This window comes from Cheilinus undulatus, linkage group 24 (assembly GCF_018320785.1).
Source record: "Cheilinus undulatus linkage group 24, ASM1832078v1, whole genome shotgun sequence".
Classification (NCBI taxonomy): Eukaryota; Metazoa; Chordata; class Actinopteri; order Labriformes; family Labridae; genus Cheilinus; species Cheilinus undulatus.
In genome coordinates, this window is record NC_054888.1 from 15,807,850 (window position 1) to 15,832,392 (window position 24,543).

The 24,543-nt window shown below is 38.4% G+C and overlaps 2 protein-coding genes across 4 annotated transcripts; both read left to right on the forward strand.

Moving 5' to 3' along the window:
* Positions 1-1,199: 1,199 nt before the first annotated feature.
* lancl1 (LanC antibiotic synthetase component C-like 1 (bacterial)) lies at positions 1,200-12,470 on the forward strand. Of its 3 annotated transcripts, none has more exons than XM_041781728.1 (10): positions 1,200-1,297; positions 1,631-1,738; positions 1,819-1,936; positions 4,992-5,202; positions 5,285-5,432; positions 5,706-5,852; positions 7,580-7,762; positions 8,009-8,185; positions 8,758-8,830; positions 11,802-12,470. In XM_041781728.1, exons 2-10 carry the CDS (start codon positions 1,652-1,654, stop codon positions 11,876-11,878), a joined length of 1,221 nt encoding a protein of 406 aa, XP_041637662.1. In that variant the 5' UTR covers positions 1,200-1,297; positions 1,631-1,651; the 3' UTR covers positions 11,879-12,470. The 3 variants fall into 3 exon arrangements, with proteins under 3 accessions (XP_041637662.1, XP_041637663.1, XP_041637664.1); XM_041781729.1 differs by having other exon boundaries at positions 1,636-1,738; XM_041781730.1 differs by having other exon boundaries at positions 1,207-1,297; positions 1,617-1,738.
* A 4,022-nt stretch (positions 12,471-16,492) lies between these two features.
* On the forward strand, positions 16,493-22,996 carry mylz3 (myosin, light polypeptide 3, skeletal muscle). Its single transcript, XM_041781731.1, has 6 exons — positions 16,493-16,603; positions 17,072-17,099; positions 19,463-19,606; positions 22,017-22,187; positions 22,309-22,386; positions 22,469-22,996. Exons 1-6 carry the CDS (start codon positions 16,601-16,603, stop codon positions 22,495-22,497), a joined length of 453 nt encoding a protein of 150 aa, XP_041637665.1. The 5' UTR covers positions 16,493-16,600; the 3' UTR covers positions 22,498-22,996.
* The last annotated feature ends 1,547 nt before the right edge of the window (positions 22,997-24,543 follow it).

Consider the following 24,543-nt stretch of genomic DNA (forward strand, 5'->3'; position numbering starts at 1 on the left):
TCTCAGCACTAAGTGAGAATGTGGAACACCAGCAGTGAGACTCGGCAGTGTGCCAATCAATAGAAGCCCCATGTTCTCTGTGACTACACCAATTACCATCTCTATCCGCAGAAATGGCACGTTGTTTTGGGCTTTGCAGAAGGTCAACGGCAGATTGGTGGCACATGATGTTTCCATGGCACCAGTGTGTTTAAACTCCACTTCACCCTGTGATCATGTATTTACGTTCACTGACTATTTTAGGGCTGAATTTGGACCCAATAAGACAATGAAATACAGCCACATTTTCAAGACTTCTGGTCTAAATTAAGGCTATGACGAAGCCCAAAAAAACATCTAAATGAATCTGATAGGTAGTTATTTGTTTATGGATTATTGCTCTTTGTGTAGTCTAAGGATACATTTACAGTATCTTGCATGTTGGTAAGCCAAAGACCTATGAGAATCTGTACTAATAAGGATAATGGAGGTGGCTGGGGTGGAGGAGGGTAAGAATGGAAGAAGGGGGAGATATGAAATGGTGGTGGCTTATAAATGAGTAAGAAACAAGAAACAGAGCCCATTTTTTTTGGCTGGTATATAAGCCCGTGTATGACTTGTGCAGAATTTTAAGCTTATTTTCTTCAGTCTTCACAACAAAATCTTCTCTGGCTCAATTTTGAGTCCAATTGCAATGAACATTAAAACCTACAGACTGATTCAAGATACTTTCACTTGGATTGGGGATGAAAAGGGCTTGTAGCAATACTGTTCAAACCCTTGCAGATCATCTGATGACTTTGAACACAAATTTAAGGGCCATTTTGTCTTTAAATGTCCTTTTTGAGGCTAAGAGAAGAAAGTAGCCATTTTTCAATCAAGGATATAGAAAGAATGACAAATATGTGTTGACCCAATAGCTTTTGCTTAATTTCCTTTAATAAAATTACATTTTTCTAAGGTCATAGAGATATCAGCAAATCAATTTGACGGTTTGGGCCTCAACTTTTGACCTTAATCTTTAAAGAAACTTTGTAAAAATCTATGTACATCAACGGTTTTTTAATATGTTATGGAAAAAGACGATTTTGTTTAGTTTGTACTAATTATACTCGTACAAGGTGTGTTTTTGATAATGTTCAAGGACTTTTTCCACTCCCCAACGACAGTTGAGCCTTTTTCCGTTAGCTGCAATAATACATCCTGTGCAGCAGGTAGCAGTAGCACGCTAGCTAACGCGAACATCGCCTTAGAAGACATAACGACGAAGACTTAACAGCAGTACAGCTCTTCCAGGGGTGTTTATCCGTGTTTTGAGGTATAGTTTTATTAGCACTCTTAAGTTAAGATATAAAATGTATTATTTAAATGGATAAAATAAGTCCTTTCGACACTAACGGCACCAACGGTCGTTAGGCGTTAGCTTTAGCGCTGCAGCTAAGCTAGCATGTCTCTGCAGTAAGCTAAGCTATCATTCGTTTGAGTGAGGGGGTGTGTAGCTCTGCAGAAGATGTTTTATGTGTTTACAACTCTGCTTTAAGATCGATAGCTTTTTGTTGTGTCCTCTTTAATATCGCCACTGATTCCCTTGTCAACCGTGCCTTATGTCTCTGAAGATATTTTTCTGTCTGACGCAGTTTTTTTATTGCAGCGCAGCAGTAAAGCTGTGAAAATGGACACAAGAGCCTTGAAGAATCCATACCAGGACTATGATGGGAGCCCAGCGTCCACTCAGGCTCTGTTTGACTGCCATGGGAAGGTAAATGCACGGGGAATATATCAGGTGGAGCGTATGCGAGTCATGTAACCTTCATAATGTTGGTTTTTCTGCACCTTCAGCTCACATCAGAGTTTGCTCAGCGGCTCAGCAGTAAGGTCAGTGAGCTTTTGGCTGTCATGGAAAATGGGCTAAAGTCTGCTGACCCAAGAGACTGCACCAGTTACACCGGCTGGGCAGGTGATGACACCATAACACATCTGATATAAGTGGCAAATAATGGTCTTATGAAAGGGTCTGGACTGACATAACAGTGTGATAACATAATGGGGGGAATGAAGGCTGCATATGTATGACATTGATGCTCACTGCTGGCCATGCATGATATTTATCTGCACTGAAAAACCTAGACTCCTTTCCAAGAACTACATGAGAATTTAATAAACAATCCAAGAGTCCTGATCAACATTAGAAAGCATATGTTATCAAGCCATCTAATACTACTTTCCCTTTGATAGAAGGCTTTTTGCATCAAAAGTATGCTCATTTTATCTCTCTCCAACTATTTGACCTTTGAACATAAAAAAATCATAAAAATTGCCACTTGTAGTTTTCCTTAATCCAATAGGGTTGTCACAATACAGAATATGAAACTTTGATAGAGTCCTAATAAAAATCAAACAAAATCCATATCATTAGATACCACAGCAACACAACTAGAGGTGCTATGTTGAGAAATTTCTTGTTTTGATGACCAAGTTACAGACACACTTCTGCACCTTTGCAAAATTGAATTAATACAAGTGGCAAATTCTCACCACAGAAACTTTTTCAATGTTTTTCCAGGTCCCCTGCCTCAAGGACAACAGCTTCTGTAAAGAGGGCATTCAAGCGCACACTCCAAGCTGTTTTTGTGCAATTTAGAATGTGTGCAAGAGCTTTTGGTTAGAAATATGACTAAAGGTCTGTAGTTTTTCTAATGTTTTGTTATGTTGCATTACTATCATTCATTATTGTACCAGAAAATGTGTTCTTCAACAAGTGGCTACAGACAAAGCTGCCCAAAAGGGAGGATAAAGGGGAGAGGTTTCTGGGGCCCAGCCAAACTGAGGGCCAGGAAAATCTAGGTCCACTGTAAAAATAAGCTGCGCTAACAATATTCTGTTTCTAAACTGAATAATAAATGCTCTTATCAAAGCAATAAAACATAATTTTTTATTCATTTATGAAGTAGGACAATTATAGCCCTTTTCAAACTGTAGACCCCTTTTATTAAAGCAGACAATGTGGATGTGCAAATTGACTTCAACATATGGAAAGTCATGTTAGACTTTAAAGCTAAGCCCTGATCTACACAAATGTCAAGGTGCCAGAGATTAAGTAGAAGGGACTGAAGTAACTAAGAAGAAAATAATGAAGTAATTGCAAAATGGATTCAAATGTGCAAAAATTGGCAGACAAGAAGAGATATGAGGTGGTCACAGAGAGGCAAAAATGGCTGAGAGAGGGAAAATGGATTTGGACCTGCAAAAATGGGCAGAAAAATTGTGAGAAGCAGCTTAAAAGTGGCAAATATGGGTTGAAAGATGGGGACAACAGCTGCAGTCGGGTTAAGTAACACAAAAATGGATGAAAAAATGTGAAAAAGCTGTTAAAAAGTGGATAAATGGGTCAAAAGATCCAAGAAAAGAGAGATATTAGCCACATACCTGGGTTAATAAAAACACCAAAATGGACAAAAAATGTGAAAAGCTGTTTAAAAGTGGCAAAAATAGGTTAAAAGAGGCAAAAAGAGAGATATTAGCTATAGACCGGAATTAGGAAACACAAAAATGGAAGGTGAAATTGTGAAAAGCTGTTATAAAGTGGCAAAAAATGGGTTACCAGTGCCAAAAATGGGTGACGAGAGGACAAAAAAGAGATATTAGCTGCAGACTTGGGCTAAGAAACACCAAAATGGATGGAGAAATTGTGAAAAGCTGTTAAAAGGTGGCAGAAATGTGTTAAAACAGGCAAAAAAAAGAGATATTAGCTGAGGACTTGGGTTAAAAAACACTAAATGGATGGAGAAATTGTGAAAAGCTGTTAAAAGGTGGCAGAAATGGGTTAACAGTGCCAAAAATGGGCTAAGAGAGGCAAAAAGATGGGATATTAGCTGTGGACTTGGGCTAAGAAACACCAAAATGGACAGAGAAATTGTGAAAAGCTGTTAAAAAGTGGCAAAAAATGGGTTACCAGTGCCAAAAAAAGGGCGACGAAAGGCAAAGAAAGAGATATTGGCTGCAGACTTGGGTTAAGAAACACCTAAATGGATGGATAAATTGTGAAAAGCTGTTAGAAAGTGGCAGAAATGTGTTAAAACAGGCAAAAAAAAAAGAGATAATAGGTGCAGATTGGGTTAAGAAACACTAAATGGATGGAGGAATTGTGAAATGCTGTTAAAAAGTGGCAAAAAATGGGTTAACAGTGGCAAAAAAGGGCGACGAGAGGCAAAAAAAAGAGAATGTAGCCACAGACCTAGGTTAAGAAAAACATTAACGATAAAGAAATTGTTAAAAGCAGGTCAAAAGTGGCTAAACATGGATTGAAAGACAAAAAAAGAGAGAAAATAGTCACAGACCTGGGTTAAGAAACACAAAAAATGGACAGAAAAATTGTGAAAAGCTGGCAAAAATGGATTGAGAAAGGAAAAAAAAATACGTTTAAAGAGGCAGAACAAGATGTGGGAAAAATGTGAAAAGTAGTTAAAAAGAAACAAAATTATAATTTTATTGGTGAGTCAACAATATGGATCAGCAAACTGACCTAACTAATTTGGAAAGTAATGTTAGACTTGAAAGCTAGGCTACAATGTGCACAAATTTCAGGATGCCAGAAAGTAAAACAGAATAAAACTGAGACGTCTTTAATGGTTAATAATTACAACATTGTAAAAAGTGGCAAAAAAGCAGCAAAAATGGGTAAAAAGATAAGTTTAGTGAATTTAAAATTAATTTCAAATTTTGTATATGATATAGTAGAGTATAGTATATGATATATATAATACCTTTAAATAAGTGAGGGGAAAAAAATCAGGAAATTGCGCAAATTTAATTGTGCTGAAACTAATTGATTTTTATAGAAAGTACGCTATCTTAAGCGAAAGTTTGTCATTAGCCTCTCTACATTCTTACGAAATTCAAAAATAAGTTTAAATCTCTATCGGTTACTTAACATGCTGCCAAACTTCACCAGTGGTTTCAAACAGGAAAGAATTCCAGATGTTTACCCCACAGTTGTGCGTTTCTTTCTACAGGCATCGCTGTGCTCTACCTGCACCTCCACAGCATTTACGGGGACGCCTCCTTCCTTCAGAAAGCTCTGGATTACGTCAGCCACAGCCTGAAGTGTTTGACCCGACGTCACGATGTCACCTTCCTTTGTGGGGACACGGGGCCGCTGGCTGTGGCTGCTGTGGTTTACCATCGCCTGCAGAGGCCACAAGAGAGTGACGAGTGCATCAACAGGTCAGTTTCAGATTTTTTCTTCATCTGGAAGTCCTAAAAAATGTGTTTTGTGCTCTTTTTATGTGTCTTTCTGCATTTCCAGAGTGCTGCAATTTCATCAGATTGTGGTGAAAGGTTCTGGTGGGCTGCCTGACGAGTTGCTTTACGGGAGGATGGGTTATCTCTACTCACTCATCTTCATTAATCAGCAGCTGGGACAGGACAGGATCCCTCTGCAGTACATCCAGCAGGTGAGTCCAGGTGATACACCCTTGAATTTTGAGACAGTTCTTTGCTAAATGGTGCAAACTAGTCCAATCGTATTGAAGGTTTGGGACTAACTTAAAAAAAACATGATGGAAAATTCTTCCTCTCTTACCCTGATAATCTTGATTTCCCATTGGGCGCTAATTTGTTTGCTCTTCCACTTATCGATAACCAGTTGCACTAATTTATCTCCACTGATTCCTCTTTAATGTACAGATTGTGTGTAATTGCGTGCATTTTTTTTTTCACTTCCTTAGATCAGTGAGGCTGTGCTGGTGTCTGGCGAGAACCAGAGCAGGAGGTTCAGGGTCCAGAACGAGAGCCCGCTGATGTACGAGTGGTACCAGGAGCAGTATGTGGGCGCTGCACACGGACTGGCTGGAATATATTACTATCTGATGCAGGTAAAACCAGTCTAATGGTTGGAGTACAAGCTCATAAGTCTAGTCTTATCAAAGGCAGTTTTTCAGAAGCTATTGGAGTTTTAATATATTAAAAATAGACTTGGATGCCTTAAATACATAAGAAAGAATGCACTTTAATGCATTTGACAAGTACAGATTCATTTTATGCAACCTGTTAATCAGAGTTCCTGCAGTATTTTGATGGTAACTGACTAAAAAGTAATGCTTTACAAAATTGGTAGTTGTTTTCTGAATTATTCCATAAATTCTTGGACTTATACTGGCCAGAAATACCATAACAAGAGTCACTATGAAATACCCTTGTGGTCAACTAACTCTAAATAACTAAATATTTGATCAACAGTGATGTCAAATATTTAAAAACAAGGGAAACTTTAACTTTAAAGTGTATATTTTGTCTGTTTTTCATCATATCTAAAGCTGCAGCTGATGTAAACAAATAAAACAAAGTAGGGAAAAGCTTGTTAAAGGCTGTTAAAAGCACAAGATAAAACTCAAAAATGCAGGGTTTTTTTTCCAACATTAATCACTCCAAAAGTTAAGAATATTTAAATAATGCTTATATTTAATCTTAAAAGGAGCAAAAACACAGCTTCTATAAACATTAAAGGACTTAAAGGTGTTGAGAAATTAATCATCAGTCATTAAAGATTGACAGATTTGGCCTCTATTCTTTTAATATCCTGCAAGCCTCTTTTCAAAGGTAAACGTCTGATTAATTATCGCCAAACAAGCAGGAAGTTCACAAAATGTTAACCTATTGTTGGCAAACTTTGGGGTGCATGTTTTATAAAATTGGCTGTTGTTTCTGAATTATGGCAGAAATTCTTGAGCTTGTATGGGCCAAAAATACTCAAAAAGCCTGTAAAAATCACAAATAACACTATAAAAATACTTTTTTTGTAAAATATTTGATTAACAGTGATACAAACTCTTTAAATAAAAGAAAAAAATAGAACATTCAAGTGTATACTTTGTCTGTTTTGCATCATATCTGAAGCTGCAGCTGATGAAAATGAGTAATTCTCAAATATATTATAATAGCTGTTCCTGAATAAGTGCATATATTGTTGAAAGGAAGTAAGAAAGGCTGTCCAAAGCACAAGATAAAACTCAAAAACACTGTTTTTTTCAAACAATCAACTCTCCAAAATTTACAAATATTAAAATAATGCAAATTAAAGGCTTTAAAGGTGTTGAGAAATTCTTCATCAATCATTAAATTTCAACAGATGTTGCCTTTTTTTTGATATCCTTCAAGCCTCCTTGAAGGTAAATGTCACCAAATGAACAGGAAGTTCACTAACAGTTCAGTAATTTGGGTAGCATGCTTTATAAAATCAGCAGTTGTTTTCTGAATTATTGGATGAACTCTTGAACCTCTATTGGCCAAAAATACTCAAAAATGCCAGTGAAAATCCCAAAAAACAACTATCCTTCAAGCCTCCTTTAAAAGGTAAATGCCTAGTTAATCTGTCGCCAAACGGAACAGGAAGTTCACGAGAAGTTCAATAACTTCAGGCGAACTTTTCCAGATAGGAAACTCAAGCGAGACAGGAAATACAGTTCATGCAAAACCTGCTAAAACAATGCCATGAGCTTAATTCAAACCTGCAACCAGTGCATAAAGGACTAGCCTTTGTTTACAGGCTCCTGTTCTACCAATCGAGCTAAACTTGTGCCCTAAAAACCCTCTAACTTTACAGCCTGGTTTCGTCCATGCCGAGGACTTTGTACACAGGCTGGTGAAGCCTAGCGTCGACTATGTCTGCCGCCTCAAATTCCCCTCTGGAAACTACCCTCCCTGCATTGGAGACGACCGGGACCTGCTGGTTCACTGGTGCCACGGATCCCCGGGAGTGATCTACATGCTGCTGCAGGCGCACAAGGTGAACAGGAGGATTTATGAGGAAAATATCACAGTAAGATTATCATGAGAGCTGGAGTTTGGAGCTCCTTTGTGGAGTAATAGTCCCCTCTTGTGGTCAAATCAGGTTATCTTTTCAACCTGAATATCTTATTTTAAAGAAACTGCTCTCCATTGTTACCAATTTCAGCTTCAAGATGCTCAAGAATAAGCATGAATCCTAAGGATTAAAAACTGATTTTCCAGCTCTTTTTCCTCCTTTCCCCAGGCCTTTGGAGCAGTTCAGTACCTGTCTGACGCCCTGCAGTGTGGAGAGGTGGTGTGGCGTTACGGCTTGCTGAAAAAAGGTTATGGCTTGTGTCATGGAGCGGCGGGAAACGCCTACGCCTTCCTGGCGTTGTACAGGCACACGCATGATCCGAAACACCTCTACAGAGCCTGCGTGGTGAGATAGACGTCAGAATATAGTCCTCCTTTATTTGAAGAAAGCGCTATCCTGGAGAATAATAGAAAAAATACAGAAGAGGTTATTATTTATGATGAACAAGCAATCAAAAAGTGATCATTTTGGCCTTTTTCTTCACCTAAATGCCTTATTATTTATTTATTTTTGACCTAAAACATTTCTCCACTAGGGTTCAGATTTGAAGAGTTTGTGTCATTTTCCTAATATAGATGTAACGTGTTACTGCTATTGTCAACTTTCACAACAAATCAAATCCCACTTGGCTCCACGGGGCCTTGGATGTTCTCCAGGTGGCTCCGCTCCCACACGTCCCATCATTAATACAACTCTATTCATAGAGGAAACATGCAAACACACTCCTCAGATGTCTGTGTTTCTAATGTGAGACCTCAACAGATGCTCAGATTTCAGCGAGCGGAGCTCAATTTTTAGCCGTTGTTGACATTGCTCTCGCTGCTCTCCTGAGACGGCTTAAATAAGGTTCAGCACTGTGATAAAATGGGAATGTCATTATGAAACAACCTCTCCATGTTTCTGTTTCGTCTCTGTAGTTTGCAGACTGGTGCATGAACTATGGAAAGCATGGATGCAGAACACCCGACACTCCCTTCTCCCTGTTTGAAGGTAAATACAACAAAAAAAAACAATTATTCCAAAAGTATTCAGGCACAATCATCATCATGAAACAGAGCTGATTGACTATAACTTGACATATTGAGGTAAGTGGTGAATTCCAGAGTAATCTGTGCCTCATCAGGGTCTAAATGGAGTCTTCCTGTGTTACTCATGATATTTAAGACCGTCACAGCTGTGATGTTACATAACTTTACGTCACCATCGCTCAGTCACAGGATTTCTGACTAAAAATTAAAATACACAGCCTTAAAATGTCGTCTTTTTGATTAAAGCTAGGGCAGCTTATCTCTACAGGAATGTTGCTGTAATAATGCATTAGAAATATAAACTTTAATGTCACCAGTGATGTGAAATGTATGTTAAAATATTATGTCCAACCAAATTAAGAGCCTTATTGGCTTTGGTGTCCCCCTTCCCGGTCCTCCTGCTGACCTGAGCTCAGCTAAACCATTCCTGGGCATGAAAACATAATCACGTCGTAATAGGAGACAAACATTTTACACGACTCACGGTCTTACAGTTGGAAGAAAGTTGAGCATACCTGCAACTTGACTCAGTTTGTGTCATCATTTTGGTGAAATATCGCCCTCTAAAGGCTCACTTATGCTCTGCAATTAACATGCATCCAGATACAGATGGAGCTTTCTGACCGCATTTCTTCATTGTCTTGGAGTTTATGGATCCAGACGAAATGCGGCAGCACCGTTAGCAACTACGGCGGCAGTTTTAAGAAACAAAGCCAGCAGTTCAAGCCAGAGCATTGAACTTTAACCAAACTTTTTGAAAAAATATATCTGAATTTTGTGATGTGAGCCTTCAGGCTCTGCTTTGTGCTGTTAAAATCAGGTCCAGATAAACATCAGGAAACTTGATTTGTGCTCACATATCAATACCCACGGACTAGAAAACAGTGTGGATCTCTGTCAAGTCCAAATATCCTGATTTTCAAGGGTGCCAAAAAGTGGGATGGAACTAGGTTTGAACAATTTGGGAAAATAATCTAATTGCGATTTTTTTTTCCTCAGTATTGCAATTGCGATTTGATATGCGATTACTTCTGAAGTGCCTTATATTGTGTTTTTTACCAAAAAACACAAGCAATAAATCATTCTGTATTATAACGAACACGATATTAGATAACGCTAGAGCTGAACAATTTTGTGATTGATTTTGACTCATATTGCAAATTGGATAAGAATTAGTGTATTCTCACATTTAATAAGAAAAACATGCAAAAAAGTAGGATTTTTGTAGATTATTCTAAAAAATTACCTATGGGTGATTGCATGATATGTAATGCATAATATCTCTGCTGCAAAAAAAAGGTTTAAACTGGTATTTTGAAACATATTTCAGGTTAAAGACATATTGCACCTTCTGCGATTTGAAAATTGCAGCAGGCCATATTGCGATTTGATCTAATTCTCAATTGATTTCTCAGCCCTAGATGGAGGGTGTCAGTTTTTTGGGACCTTTTCCAACTTTTGCTTTGTGGAAATGCAAAAAAACGCGTGCCATGCTGAACTGTACCACTCGGTGGAACGACTTTTTACTAGCTTAAGAAACTGGTCCATTAGGCCCCAACAAACGACCACCATAGGTGTGTAGAATGCAGACTAGGGTTCTGTACTTCAAAAGAAAGCTGGCTAAGAGTTTAATTATTTTAATATAGCTAGTTTTTAAAAATCCGCCTGATGTAACAGACATAAAAACAAGCGACACAGCTGCAGTGAAGCAGGTTAGTTTAAACCAGTGGTTCTCAACTGGTGGGTTGGGACGTGAAATGGGTCGTGAAGCCCTTTTCAGTGGGTCACAGATGTGTGTCTAGGAAAAAATTGCGCCAAATTGTCAATGAGACTCTAAAACTGCACATGTTTTGTCCCTTTTCATTGTTTTGTTGCATCTTTTGTACTCTTTTTCTACTTTTTTTAAAATTGAATACATCTGATTAACCAAAAATATTTCCCAAATTTTGGTTGCAATTTTCCTTGAGGAGTTGATGGTGGGTCCCATGACTCAACCACTTGAGAACCACTGGTTTAAACCTTTTAGAACTAGAAAATAGAGTTCATCTTATACAAGGTATGACTATTAATAATGAGACTAATGCTGTAATACAAGTTAATTGAACATAATCATCTTTCAGTGTCTTCCTCCTTCAGTATACTCAACACCGTACTGCATTCAGGTCTTCCACTGATCATAGAGTGCAGCAGGTCTTCTTCTGTCTCAGAACCTCAGACTCAAAACCTTTGAGCACAGATTTAATCCTAGAAAAAAGGAAGAAGTCACACAGTGCTAGATCGGGTGAATAGGGAGGGTGATCAAGCTCTGTGATTTGTTTTTAGGACAAACTGCTTTACCAAGAGCTTAGTGTGAGCTTGCGTGTTGTCTTGAACCATTTTACCACAATTGTGGTCCCTGTCTTCAGATTTTAATAGTGTTGACTCCTCTGAAACCCACTCCTCCAAAATTATACCTTTGATGTCAACGAGAACAGTCAACATGGTCTTGACTTTGGACTTGCTTTGTGGTGCTTTTTTTCATCCTTGATGAAGATGAGATTCCTCCAATTTGTTCCAAAATGTCACCACAGTTTTGCTTGCGTTTTCCCATTTAATCAGGAGTCAGAAATTTCGGGACATTGTCATGTTCAAATTTTGATGCAAAATTTGCCAAACTGTTTCTTTATTAGTGGAGACCATTTCTGCTATTATTTTCCGACGCATCAGCAAAAACACATGCACTTTAGTCAGTAGCTAGTGAACTTACGACGCCACTTATTGGAAACTTACAGACATTTTGCATGAATACCCAGCCTTTAACAGGGTTTTACTCTCATTAGCACAGTCTCAATATTGTGACTTATAATGTTTTCCAGAACATTAATTTTCATGCCATTTGCTTCTTGTGTCTCTTAGATCTTCCTCTACTAAAGCTGTAATCTCTTTGTTTACAGGCATGGCAGGCACCATCTACTTCCTGGCCGACCTCCTGCAGCCAATGAGAGCACGATTCCCTGCTTTTGAGGTGTAAACGTTTCAGGTAGTCACTGAACGCACTCGACAAACATACGACATCTAACAAGAGGACGACGAGGAAAAAGCAACAAGACAAACTAAATTCTGGGACTGACTTCGACTCGCACTTTGGACGTTTAGCTTTTCTTGCTCTGTTTTGCAACTTTAAACGTTACTAAGGGAATGAATCTTACACAACCGCTCAATTTAACACTGTTAAAATCTCCCAGGCATGTTAAAGGTAAGAGCTGAAGTTTTTGATGTATTAATTTGATAACTGCTTCAGCTTTTGTTCAGTATGTGACAGTGTGTGCAGGTGAAACTACAAGAAAATGCAACTTTGTGCCGTTTCCAGGCTGTTTAAAAGCTTGATATTAATTTTTTAGCACTTAAAAGTGTCAAATCATGTAAGATGTTTTTGTAAAAAAAATGGGTGTCTAGTTTACTATTTTGTTTTCTTTTTCTGTGTAAGGTCGACTGCTAAGCTAGCAACAATGCACTAAATATACTACAGTACATGCTCTGTCATGTGTTAAAGGATTAACCCTGGAGTGTAAACTGTGGCCCGTCCTTTTCACCGTCTGAGCAATAAATCATGACTCTTTCTACAGCTGTTGCTCTTGTTTTGTTGCACCGGAAAGCCACAAGGGGGCAGCAGAGATTTGGTGATTTGAAGGTGAATATTTGACTTCCTCTGGGCAAATTTGCACATTAGGTTGGCAACAGGGAAAGGAATCCCCTGGAAGTGTGGTAATTTGATGAATTGAGAGCAGATTTTTAGCATATCAGGTGAAAAAATGTACGAAAGTTTCTGTAATTTAATTCTAAAGGAGGTAAATTTGATGTAGAAACCACACAAATGCAGCTTCAGGGTTATTTTGTCCTAAATATGATGACTTTCATGACTCCTGCTTGTACTCTAAGCCTGATATTACAACATCCAGTGTCTAAAATCCTCCGTCCAATCCTCCACGGGCCACTTGGCTCACCCGCTCTGGTCTTGATTCCAAATAAGGCTCACGTCACCCCCCTGAAAACCAAGCAGCGACACAATGCCACAGCTCTTTTTTAAGCCCCCTGCCCATGCTTCTTTATGACCTGACGCCAGCTGGGGGCTAAAGCCAGAAAAAGAGGGGAGGATTGAGGAGGGGGGTGTTACTGTAGCGAAGTCTTGAGGAGCAGGAGTGCTCATTTTCTCCACCCCCATCTCCCAGCATTGGAGAAACCGAAGACCTCGTGTAGGATTGGGGGTAAAAATAGAGCTCGTCTTTGCCCCCTGAGGTGTGGTCACCAGTCTTACAAATGTCTTCCAACTCCTCACTTCTTCGCTTTGTGTTACAACCCTGATGACAAGTTGGATCGAGCTTTGGACGCCTGCATACAGAAGCTATTCACGCTATATGTGAATTATCTAATCCGGACATGTACACAGTCTCTGTTTGGGGATCTGACTTTGATCTTCCTCTCAGCTGTGGCTTTCTGTCAATTTAAACACCAATCAAAGGGGTGAAAATTAGTGAAACAACATGAATACTTAGTCCTAATTTTGATTTTTTTTAAGTCTAAGTACTTTAATGTGATAAACAGTTATTTTAATGATATAAACGATTGAATTTCTGCCAAATTAGCTGATACTAGCTCCATAAAACACACTAGAAATGCTCTATGTGGCGCAGTAGCTAACAGAGCTGATTCAATAGGGAGCAGTTCTGCATATTTTAATAAATGCATTACCTCTCTATGAGCTTTAATATCAAATATAAACTAAAACATGGAGTTACTGTGTATCCAGTGAACTACTGTGGAAGCTGCATGGCTCTACAGCCATGAGATGTTTGGGATGCCGACTACATCTGAGACTCACACTTTGCATTCACCGCCATTAAAACACATGGATTAGTGTTTAATCCTTTGCAGAAGTTGAAAGATATAGCCTACTGTATTTTGATGCTTGTTATAAAGCAGTTGAAAAAATATAGAGAAGAGGTCATGAAATATCAGCATTACAATAAAACTGCAATAAATAAAATTCAATAAAGAGTGGGATAGGGTTAACTCTTGTGGAGAAAATGGAACAATAAGCACTAAAAGCCTCAATAAGGCCCCTTTGAACGGCTAAATTTTTCGTTGAATTTCAATAAAAACAGTAACAAAGGATAACAAGCAGAGAGTTGCTGTCTAGCCAACTCCCATTGCTTTCTTTATGTTTAAAATTGAGGACTTGTTCATTAAAATGGCACTCCATAAGGTGGATCTACCACACAGTAAACCACAGTTTTTGTTTCATAGATGAGTTTCACACATTTCTGACCTCTTAGAAGTTTTAACCCCATCCAGATCTTTTAGATCTCCCTCTTTTTCTCGCTAAATCCAGATTAAAAACCTGAGATGACTTTGTGGCGGCTCCTAAAAGTGTGGAATGAGTTACCTCTAAAAATCAGACTGTCCCCCATCTTATTTACTTTCAAATCGTATCTATTCCTTAGCTGTCAATTCAGCATGGGAGCTGCGTGATCCAAGGTTGTAATAGTTTTGGATTTTTCCTTCCTTTTTTATTTTCATTTCATTTTCACTTTCTGTGTTCAATTTCAGTTTAGTTTTAATTAGTTTTTACTGCTGGTTTGTTAGTGTAGCTTAGTTTTTATTAGTTTAACTGTTCGTTTTAGTTTTTTCTGATCCATGTCAGGGCTAAGTAAACATACATTTTTAAAAACATATTCAAACAGGCTACTTTTCACTTCTTATTCATGTATTTAAATATGATTGACTACAACTCCAGACATAAAACTACCACTGTGTGAAGTCTTAGCCAATCAAATTAGGCCATTTTCACTCTCTAGACTTGGATGTAGGTGCCATTTACTATGGTTATGCCAAATACTAAAACTAAGGATATTTTGTCTCTATTTCTATTTTATTTTAGTTAGTTTTGTAAGTGCACTATATAGTTTTTGCTTTTTGGTAGAGCTTAGTTTTTATTTAGTTTCAGTTAACTAAAATGATTTACAAATTTTAGTTGTAGTTATTTAGTAAGTTTTAGTAAACTATAATAACATTGGTGTGATCTCCTGTGTGTCTTTTGTTTTCATTTTCTTGCTTTTATATGTTTTCAGCTGCTTTTATGTTTTTATGTGCAATATATAGTGTGGATTGAATAATGAGGGAGAAAAGCTGTTAAAAGTACCCTTCTTTGCTCAGGTTGCAGGCTTCTCCTCCAACGCATTCTGGGATTGCTTGTAGCACAAACTTGGATGGACACTTTTAACAGCTTTTCTCCCTCATTGTGTAATATTCATCAATGAAATGAAAACATTTGTTTACTGTTTTGTAAGTACATCTTATGGAGAGTGTTCTCTTATGAAAAGTGTCCTTTATAGATTGAATTAGTGTTTTTTTTTTTTGGTTACATACATGATAACGATACAAATGTCAAACAAGATCAATTACAAGCAAAAAAAGCAATATGCTAAAGCTTGTAGCTTGTAAGCTAACCTGTAGAACCAGAGGAATAACACAGAAATTCAGCAATACAAAGGAAAATAGATGTGATACTTAACTTAATAATCCAAGGCTGCCTTATAGTTTTATCTGCTCACATTATAAGCATTAATTATTTTTATATTTTCAAGATTTTTTGTGTCTTTCGACCAAGCAGTAACCTCCAGTGTTGCAAAAATGGAGCCAAAGCTGAAGCACCAGAAGCCAAATACATACTCTTTGTTAAAGTTATGAATTTTACATTACACATGTGCTTATAGCCTGGTTCAAGGAATGACTTTAATAGAAAAAATGCATTTCTTTATGGGCAAATATGGGGCTGAAGTTGTTTAAAACTTTTTAATCATTTTTAATCAATGTGGAAACTTCTGTGTCTAAAAGTCTGCGTATTGTACCTTTAAAGGAAATATGTCTGAAAGTATTGGATTAGTTTCTTTGTCTTTACAGGAGATGAAACCAATCAAAAATGCATCCTTATTCTTTTGTTTATAGCAAATATTTCCATTAAGTTTTATACACCAATATACTCCATTTTCATATTGTTATCAGCACCATGGAGAGCTCTGATGGAGCTCTGACAGCTTTGACATCAGTCTGAGCCAACGTTTGCCAATCCGTCCACTGAAAAGTCATCCAGCAGATCTTCTACTTCAGTTCTTGAGTGAATGCTAGACTTCTCTAGCACCTTCCTGAATGGAACCAACTTTTCAGGCTGTTTTTGCTCTGCTGTTATTTAACCATAAGAGGAGGAGCAGTGTTAAAAATATCAGCATGTAAGTGATCTCTCTGGGCTCACAGCCCCTCTGATGTGGGCCACTAGGTAGCTGAGTTTCGGCATTTTCACTGGCACTTCAACCATGTGCTTCCTTCCAATAAGAAAACCTTTAAAATCAAGTTAATAAAGGTTGTTTTCTCTCCAGAAATGGGTTGAAAAATGTTTAAAAGTCTTCCGACTGAACTCACAGAGTCTTGACACAGTTATTTCTCAGTCTAAATTTAGCCCCGTCCCCTTCTAAAGGCCTACTCCCACAGCTTCGAGGGAGCGCAGCTCTCCTTTCCGTTTGCCCTAAGAAAGTTAAAGATGTTCCAACGTGTCATCTGATCCGCCTCATTAGCATACGTGACATCACATGCCCTGGATAAATAAGAAGGGGGCCCAGACCATGGCTCAGGACCACTCTGTCTCGGGAGTCCAGCTTCTCTTCTCCTTTGTTGTTTCCTTCAGCGCCAACTCTCCAAAATGGTGTGTACAAAGTTGTGGTTTTTTGGACCTTTTGGGTGGGGTGGATACAGATGGAGTTACCTTTTTTTTGCTTCAGAGGAACTTTTGTTTGTGGCATAAATTTGGATATATCTCGAAAATTGCCCCAAACTTAAGTAGCATCACACAGATCATGTTTTGAAAGGATGCTACTTTTGACCCAGGAGCACTGCCTTGAAATAAATCATCTTTTCTTTGATTGCTGTCTGTTTAGCCTCATATTTAATGGGAAAACAATCCCATTTAATTCCATGTATTAAGTGCAAATTTGGTGCATTTACAGCCACAAAGTTGTCATATATTTCAAGGTTTCTTTGTGCAAAATGTGGATTTTTTTTGTGCTTCTTTGCTCATAAATCTTTTTAATCATTTCTCTGTGTTACGTGTGTTTGTAAATGTGCCATGTTGTCGGTGTATATGTGTTTTCTTTGTGTATTTTTTATGTAACAGACTGAGTTCACAGCGGACCAGATTGAGGGTAAGTGAAGAAACAACAAGATTTGTCTTAATCCTTTACAAACACATTGACATATGAAGAATCCTATTCTCTCACCATCATAAAGTTTGACATTAATATGAATCTTGAATTTCCTTCCATTTGCCACTTATGTAATGAGAAATCCTTGCTATTATAGACTCATTAACTGCAGAGTTTAACCTTTAGTACAAATTAGCTTGTAAATGCTGAAAGTAGGGATGAAGATGGCTCCCAACTCAAGATCTCCCCTCCCCAGTAGGACATGCTGTGCCACAGACTTGTGCAGCTGTCGTGAAGGATTTGGGAAATGTCTATTCTAAGCCGACCTAGCCTTGTCTTGCAGCCCTTGCGCAGCTGAGGTGTAAATTGCCAGGTCAAGGTTTAAGATGAAGCCCTTTCCAGGAGGAATACAAATCGTAATCCTTTAGTCATTGCCAAGCCTTTTTTATGCTAAAAGACACATCCTTGACCCTGTAATTCCTGCGATTGGTGGAAGCCAGTTGGCTCTTACAATGGATTTACAATTTTATAGCTGCTTTCTAATATGGATAGATAAGGTTTTTAAGGATTCTATCTTCTGTTGTTGTGTAGTTTGACTTTAAGGATCCATTTTATGCTGATTTAGCCTGTCTTTCAGCCTATGAGAGAAGTTCCCTGAATCAAACTTGCCTGTTTTCTTTGGTGGAAATAATTTGTTACAGCTATTCCAATGGGTTTACCACTATATATAGCTCATTTAGAAGAAGTATAGATACGGTTTTACTGGATGTTGTCTTTTTTTCTCTTGTTAGATGCAAATTTTGAGATGATATAGCTTCCAATTTGGTGGTTAAGAGTTATGATAAAGGCCTAAAAAGTTCTACCAACTGCATTGGCTTGTTTAAATGGGCTCTAAATTTGAACCACACCTCCTATATCTCCAATCTTCCATCCTTTTTTTTGAGTTATATACCAATACCAAAGAGACACCGTAACTGCTGTCCAATCTGGATTGCATTTAAGAGCCTAAAAAAGATTTTCCTGTTGGGTTTGCTTGTTTCAATGTAATTTTAAAACTGTTCGTGCCTCACTAAAACTCACAAAAAATTGCCTGTATTTGGAAGAAGTTTTCTGTTATGGCTTCCCCTTTGGGTGTGCCATTTATAGCTCATTTGAAATAAGTAGATATCAATTGTATGGATGACATCTGTTGTTCTTGATTCATGTACCAATTTTGAAGCCCTATAGTTAAAATTTCCCACTCTTGGGCATTATAGTTAAATGTAAATGCCCTCCAACTGAGTTGTTTTGTTGCTCAATTGGCTATAAATTTGAAAATGTCCACCTGAAGTCATTCAAGCCTTGTCCTACTGCCATACAAAAAGTTACTTCATCTTGGTAGCCTCTTAAAACTATCCTTTTTCTTAGTGGAGGTAAATTGTTATGCATTTTCCAGTGGGCACACCATTTTAAAGCTCATTTGGAATACATAAAGATATGGATTTCTTGCATAATATGCTAATTTTTAATTGAAATGGTTGGACATTCTCAATCTGTTCTATTAGAGTGGTAAACAGGGGCCCAGAATTTCTTCCAACCAACTTCTTTTTGCGTAAATTTGTCTATCACTGCAGCCAGAACCGGACAAAGTGTCACTTCTGCACATTCTTCCAGAGTTAAACGTGTCCAGTACTAACTACAGTGTAAGAGGCGGTTTTGATTACGTCCCGGTCAGCATTCTTATGTTTAACTCGCACAGGGCGGCCGTGCCATGCCTCTATATGGCAGGGGTTACTCTGTCAGGGGTGTATCAGTTTGCTCCCTGAAATTCCTCCTCATGCATGTGGAGGCAGGAAGAGGGAAGGGGGGGGGGGGGGGGGGTCGAGGGGGGTACAGCTGCCCCTGCTGTTCGGAAGCAACGCAGGAGCATTAATCCGTCAAAAAGGTCACTTTGAGTCGGATCACGGACCCTCGTTCAGGCCTCAGTCACTACCTTCCTTTTCGCTGCTGCTTGGGTTCAGCTGTCGCCCCCAGTGAGCCGGGAACAATGACAGCAGTATGTGACTTCTGCAGACTTTGATCCCACAGCTCATAGCTGCCTTAGCTGACTAAGATCCCTGATATAGAAAGAATATAAAACCCAGAGGAGGCCAAAAAAATACGCCTAGCATCGATGTCAAACCAGATACCAAATATAACTTTTGATGGCAACATGAAAGGAATTCTTCGTGTCTACTCACTTTTCAGAAATCTTTGATATTTGGTCGTTCAAACATGACTTTTAGATTTCTACATATTGCAGCAACTTTAAAGCCTTTAGTACTTTACAAGAATAACATGATCTGATGTGTTGTAACTCCAAGTTCTCTTCCCCTCCCAACCAGACTTCAAGGAGGCTTTTGGTCTCTTCGACAGAGTTGGTGACAGCCAGGTGGCCTACAACCAGGTGGCTGACATCATGCGCGCCCTGGGCCAGAACCCTACCAACAAGGACGTTGCTAAGATTCTGGGCAACCCATCCGCTGAAGGTAGGCCCCTGATGCAGAGACTTGTATGAAAAGAGAACAGTACAGCAAGAAAACTCTTTAAGTCATTGACCCTTAAAAGTAGTGTTTGCTGACAAAACGATAGAGTTGGATTAGCAAGGGAATTCATTGAAGAGTAAACTTAAATTTACCCAAGTCAATGCCAGCCAAAGAAGACAGTTTAGCCAAAAGGTTAGAAAGTATTACAGCTGTTAAATTTGCAAGAACCAAGTGTACTTCATCAACATAGCTACTTCAACTCAAGATTGTTGTTGACAGCTGGTCAAACTGGCCTTTCTTTGTCCCCCAAACACAACAAACTCTAGCTTTAAACGTCCAGACTTTGACAAGGTAAAGATTGATATTACAGCATATAAGGACAAAGAAATGATTAAGTCGGAGAACTTTTAAGCTAATGTTTGCTAGCAGACAAAGAAAGATGGCAAGAACTTGGCAAGACTTGTTTCATGTAAAAGTCGGTGGAAGTAGTCTTTCTTGACCCCAAAGTAATTACCAGAAAAGTCTCAAACCTAATCTCAAACCAATCTTTTCCAACCAAAACTTTGTTTTAGCAAGGAAACAAACTTGAATTTGTTTAAAGGTTGGTCAAACTGAGCTTTAAAAAATGTCTCAAAATTATCAATATTAAGTAGTTTTGCTTCAAAGAAAAAGGCTTTGAGGAAAAATAGTAAGAGAGTTAGCAAACTCCTAAGCTAATGTGTGCTAGCAAGAACTCATGGTGATTTATTAAGTTACAGGAAAACATTTTAAAGTTAGCAAAATGTCAAGCTAATGTTTAGTAGCAGGAACCCAGAGTCTATTTCATTACAAAGCTAGTCATAATCATGTGTCTGTGAACCCATAACTGAACTGCTAAGCTAATGTTGGTTGCCAAACCAAGCTAGGTTAAACTAGCTAGACCCATTATTTATTTCCTTTATAAAGCATACCTAAACATAACACATAACTTTCTTTAAATGCCTTCTTTAATAGTTTTGTGACTACAAAGTACAGTCAAGTACTGAAACACTGAAGCAGAATTAGGACAGCTGAATTTGACGACACTTTAGCCAGTCTTTGCTAGCAGGCTAAGCTAGTTTTCATACACAAATCCCAAGTTTCCTTATTTAATGATAGAAACCCTGCTTCTTTTAACTCCTAACACTGCCTAAGAAGTAGTGTAACTTCAAATCCCGAGGACTAATGGAGATACAGAAACTTTCAAACATTTTAAACAGCAAACAAATGTTAGCTAGATGACTCAGCAAAATTGTTTCAGCGTGAATCTGAAGTCTACTTTATGTTAAACTCACTTAAAATAGCGTTTTTGACCCTGAAACACTGACAGAACAGTGAAAAATACTTTGAAAGCATAGTGGCAAAAGAAGATCATTTGAAAGTTGGTGTGCTATCAAATTAACAGTAGCTGCTAAATCAAGCCATGTTAAGTTAGCAAGACCTGTAATTTGTAATCTTTAAAAATTGCTTTAACTTTCCTGTTATATGACCCCAAAACATTTATCATTAGATCTTAAAGTTTCAAAAGTATTATAAGATTGACAACTCTAAAGCAAGCTAAGCTAGGTTGTAATGCTAAAAAACAAGTGGACTAAACTTTTTTATTCCTCAAACACTGACTAAAGACTAGTGTTAACTTAAATCCTAAGGACTTAAAAAGAAAAAGAGAAGTGTTGAAGCATAGAATACAACTGATGTCAACTAGATGACTCAGCAAAATTGTGTTAGCAAAATGTTGAAGTCTACTTTCTTGTTAAATGAGCTTAAGTTGTGTAAGTTAACCATAACCAGTAGCAGAAACAGATTAGATACTTTGAAAACAAAATGCTAAAAGTTATTAGTTTTAAAACTAGCAAGATATTAAGCTAATGTTGATCGCCAAACCAAGCTAAGTTAAATTAGCTTGATGCATAGCTAGTTTTCTTGTGAAAATGTGTTTTAACTTCCCTTTTTGACCACACAGCATTTAAAAAGATGTTTTGAAGTTTCATGAGTATTATGAGATAAAGTTAGGCAACTGTTAAGCTAATCCTTGCTAGCAGGCTAAGCTAGGTTACATGCTAATCCGCAAATGTATTTTCTTGTAATAATGTTGTAGACTTATAGTTTTTTTTTTACCCCCAAAATTGACTAAAAAAGTTTAACTTTAAAGCCTGAAGACTTCTGTGGAATAAAGAAATGTTAAAGCTTTGAGCAGATGTCAGCTAGATAACCAAAAAAACTGTATTAGCAAGAACCCTGGGTTGACTTTCTCATAGCACTTAGCACAAGCACTTAGACTATCGTTTCTTTGACCCCAGACAACTGACAGAGCGTTGTCTTAAACCACTGAAAATTCTAGCTGTCGCTCTAAGACCAACCAGTTACAGAGCTTTATTGTGCTGTTTTCACACAGACATGGCCAACAAGAGGCTCAATTTCGATGCTTTCCTGCCCATGCTGAAGGAAGTTGACGCCATGGTCAAGGGTACCTACGACGACTACGTTGAGGGTCTGCGCGTCTTCGACAAGGAGGGCAACGGCACAGTCATGGGCGCTGAGCTGCGCATTGTGCTGTCCACCCTGGGTGAGTCTCAAGTCACCTTCGCCAAATATAGAAAAGCACAAAAATAGCTTGCTTAGCATACGGAGAATGCTAGCATGTGGGCGAAACAGACACCTGACATGGGATACTTGTGAATCCACAGGAGAGAAGATGACTGAGGCCGAGATTGATGCCCTCATGGCCGGCCAGGAGGACGAGAACGGCAGTGTGCACTATGAGGGTAAGCTCCCAGCGCACCTCAACTTGTATTTTTATAGATAAATCAAGGAAATATCCTAACATTTTGATTTTCTTTTGTCCAGCTTTCGTCAAGCACGTCATGTCTGTGTAAGAGGCCAGCAGTAGGAGTGCTGAAGAAACTGTAGCTCACCTACAGACAGCCTGCAGTGTTCAGGACATCGACACTGCTGTCAAAGACCAACCAAGGAAAGACAAGGACTATGTACAAGGGATGTTGAAGCAAACCCATGTTGTTTTATTTTGTTTTCCTTTCCATTTCGTCTCAAACCCTCCTCTATCTCGGGAAATACACCATCATCGTCATCGCTCCAATGTAGACCCCCTATCACTCGGCCTCAGCTCCCCCCGGGGCACGTCTTGTCCACTCGCCGCATGAGGTGAGGAACGGGGGAGAAGGGGTGACCGCTCATCAAGTGAGGGTAGATCCCTAACCTTCCCACCGCCACCTCATTCAGTCACGACATCACTGGCCCAGCAATGCCAAAGGTGCTGGAGATATGGTCGTGGATGGACCGCCAAAAGTTCCCACTTCCCTGGAAAGTTTTATTTATTTTCACTCTGTTCATGCCAGAATAAACTTTTCCAACGTACATCCCATCCGGCTGGTTTCTTGATCTCTCATTGATCCCATACCGCTGTAGTCAGTTCAATTTAAGGCCACACTAATGTATATTATAGAGACAGAATAAAATAGCTTTTCTTTTGGAAACAGCAGTTAAACTCTAAACAATTTACCGTAAAGCTTCTAATAAAAGCTTGTCTTAATTTAAGGCCTGGTCCTTTTTACTAGCCTGGTGTTGCTGCACATTTTTGACAAAGAAAAGCAGAAAATTAGGAGGAAAAACTACCAAAGAACACAATAAATGTAATGAAATGTCTCAAATGAGAACAGAGTAACTTCATAGACTGATTGGAATAAAAGCCCAGGCTATAATTAAAGTTTTACAGGAAGTTTATTGACGTGGCATTACACATATATGAAATTTGACTCCATGCACCTCAAAATTGGAGTCGGATTTCTTGCATGCATACAGATATAGTGTATGCACTGTCCATGCTGTCTTTAAGGTTAAGTAAAAATAAACAGGAGCATTTTGTTCATGTAAGCAGTTGAAAAAATAGGTGCATCTATAAATATATGGTGGAATGCAAGGTAAGAGTTTCTGCTTAATGTATAGGATGCAGACTCTGCAAGAAGTTATTTTTGCACTGCAAGTAGAGGGTTGAAGTGCAGTTGTTTATACACATATACTAGTCTATATTCACTCTGTATGGTTTTATATTAATAATAATCGCAGAAACACAACAACAAAAAGGTTATTTTTACCTAAACTTGCACTTTAAACTCTTAATATGTAGCAGGGTTATGGTAACAGGATTATTTTGACACCGTATTAGGGGGAGGGGTGGTTCTTGTGTATTTATTGTGTAGCATTTTTGGTCTGAAATTAGGTGTAACTGCCAAAAACTTAAGTATTTTAACACAAATAGTCCACAGAGATAGCTAAATCAAGAGACATAAAGCAAAGGAACAATAATAAAAGACTGTCTTTCTGTTTTTTGAAAACAGCGTGGTGAAGTCTGGTTTGCTGCCTTGAAGTTTGTGCAATCTGAATGCATAGCCACATGTATTTGGGTTGATGTAGCAAGAACAAATTTTGCAACTGGTTCTTCCAACATTTTCCTACATGGATGAGGAAATCTGGTTAAGTCTTGCCTTAAAGACAAAGATTTGAATGGTACCAGGGAAGCCTGGTTGGTTGAGCAAGCGTCCACTGACAGAGAATTCAGTCCTTGCAAGTTTGAGGCCCGATCCCTCACTCTGCCTCCCAATCGTTCCTGTGTCTCTTTAATGGTCTTGTCCAATAAAGACGTAAAGCCTTAACAAGAAGAATATACCAATGATTTTGTCAACAAAGATCACCCAACTTCAGCATACAGACTGCAGTGAGTTGGTAACACCTTGAGGATTGAAAACTTGGTGGTAGACAAATTCATCATTCAGAATTTGTAATTTCCCCTATTGGGACTAATTAAGAAATATATCGTATTTTACTGCTAACACCCCATGTTGAGGTGATGCAGTTGTCCACCAAGCATCCCCTTAGTGACTGAGATGCATCAAGGGACTTCAAGC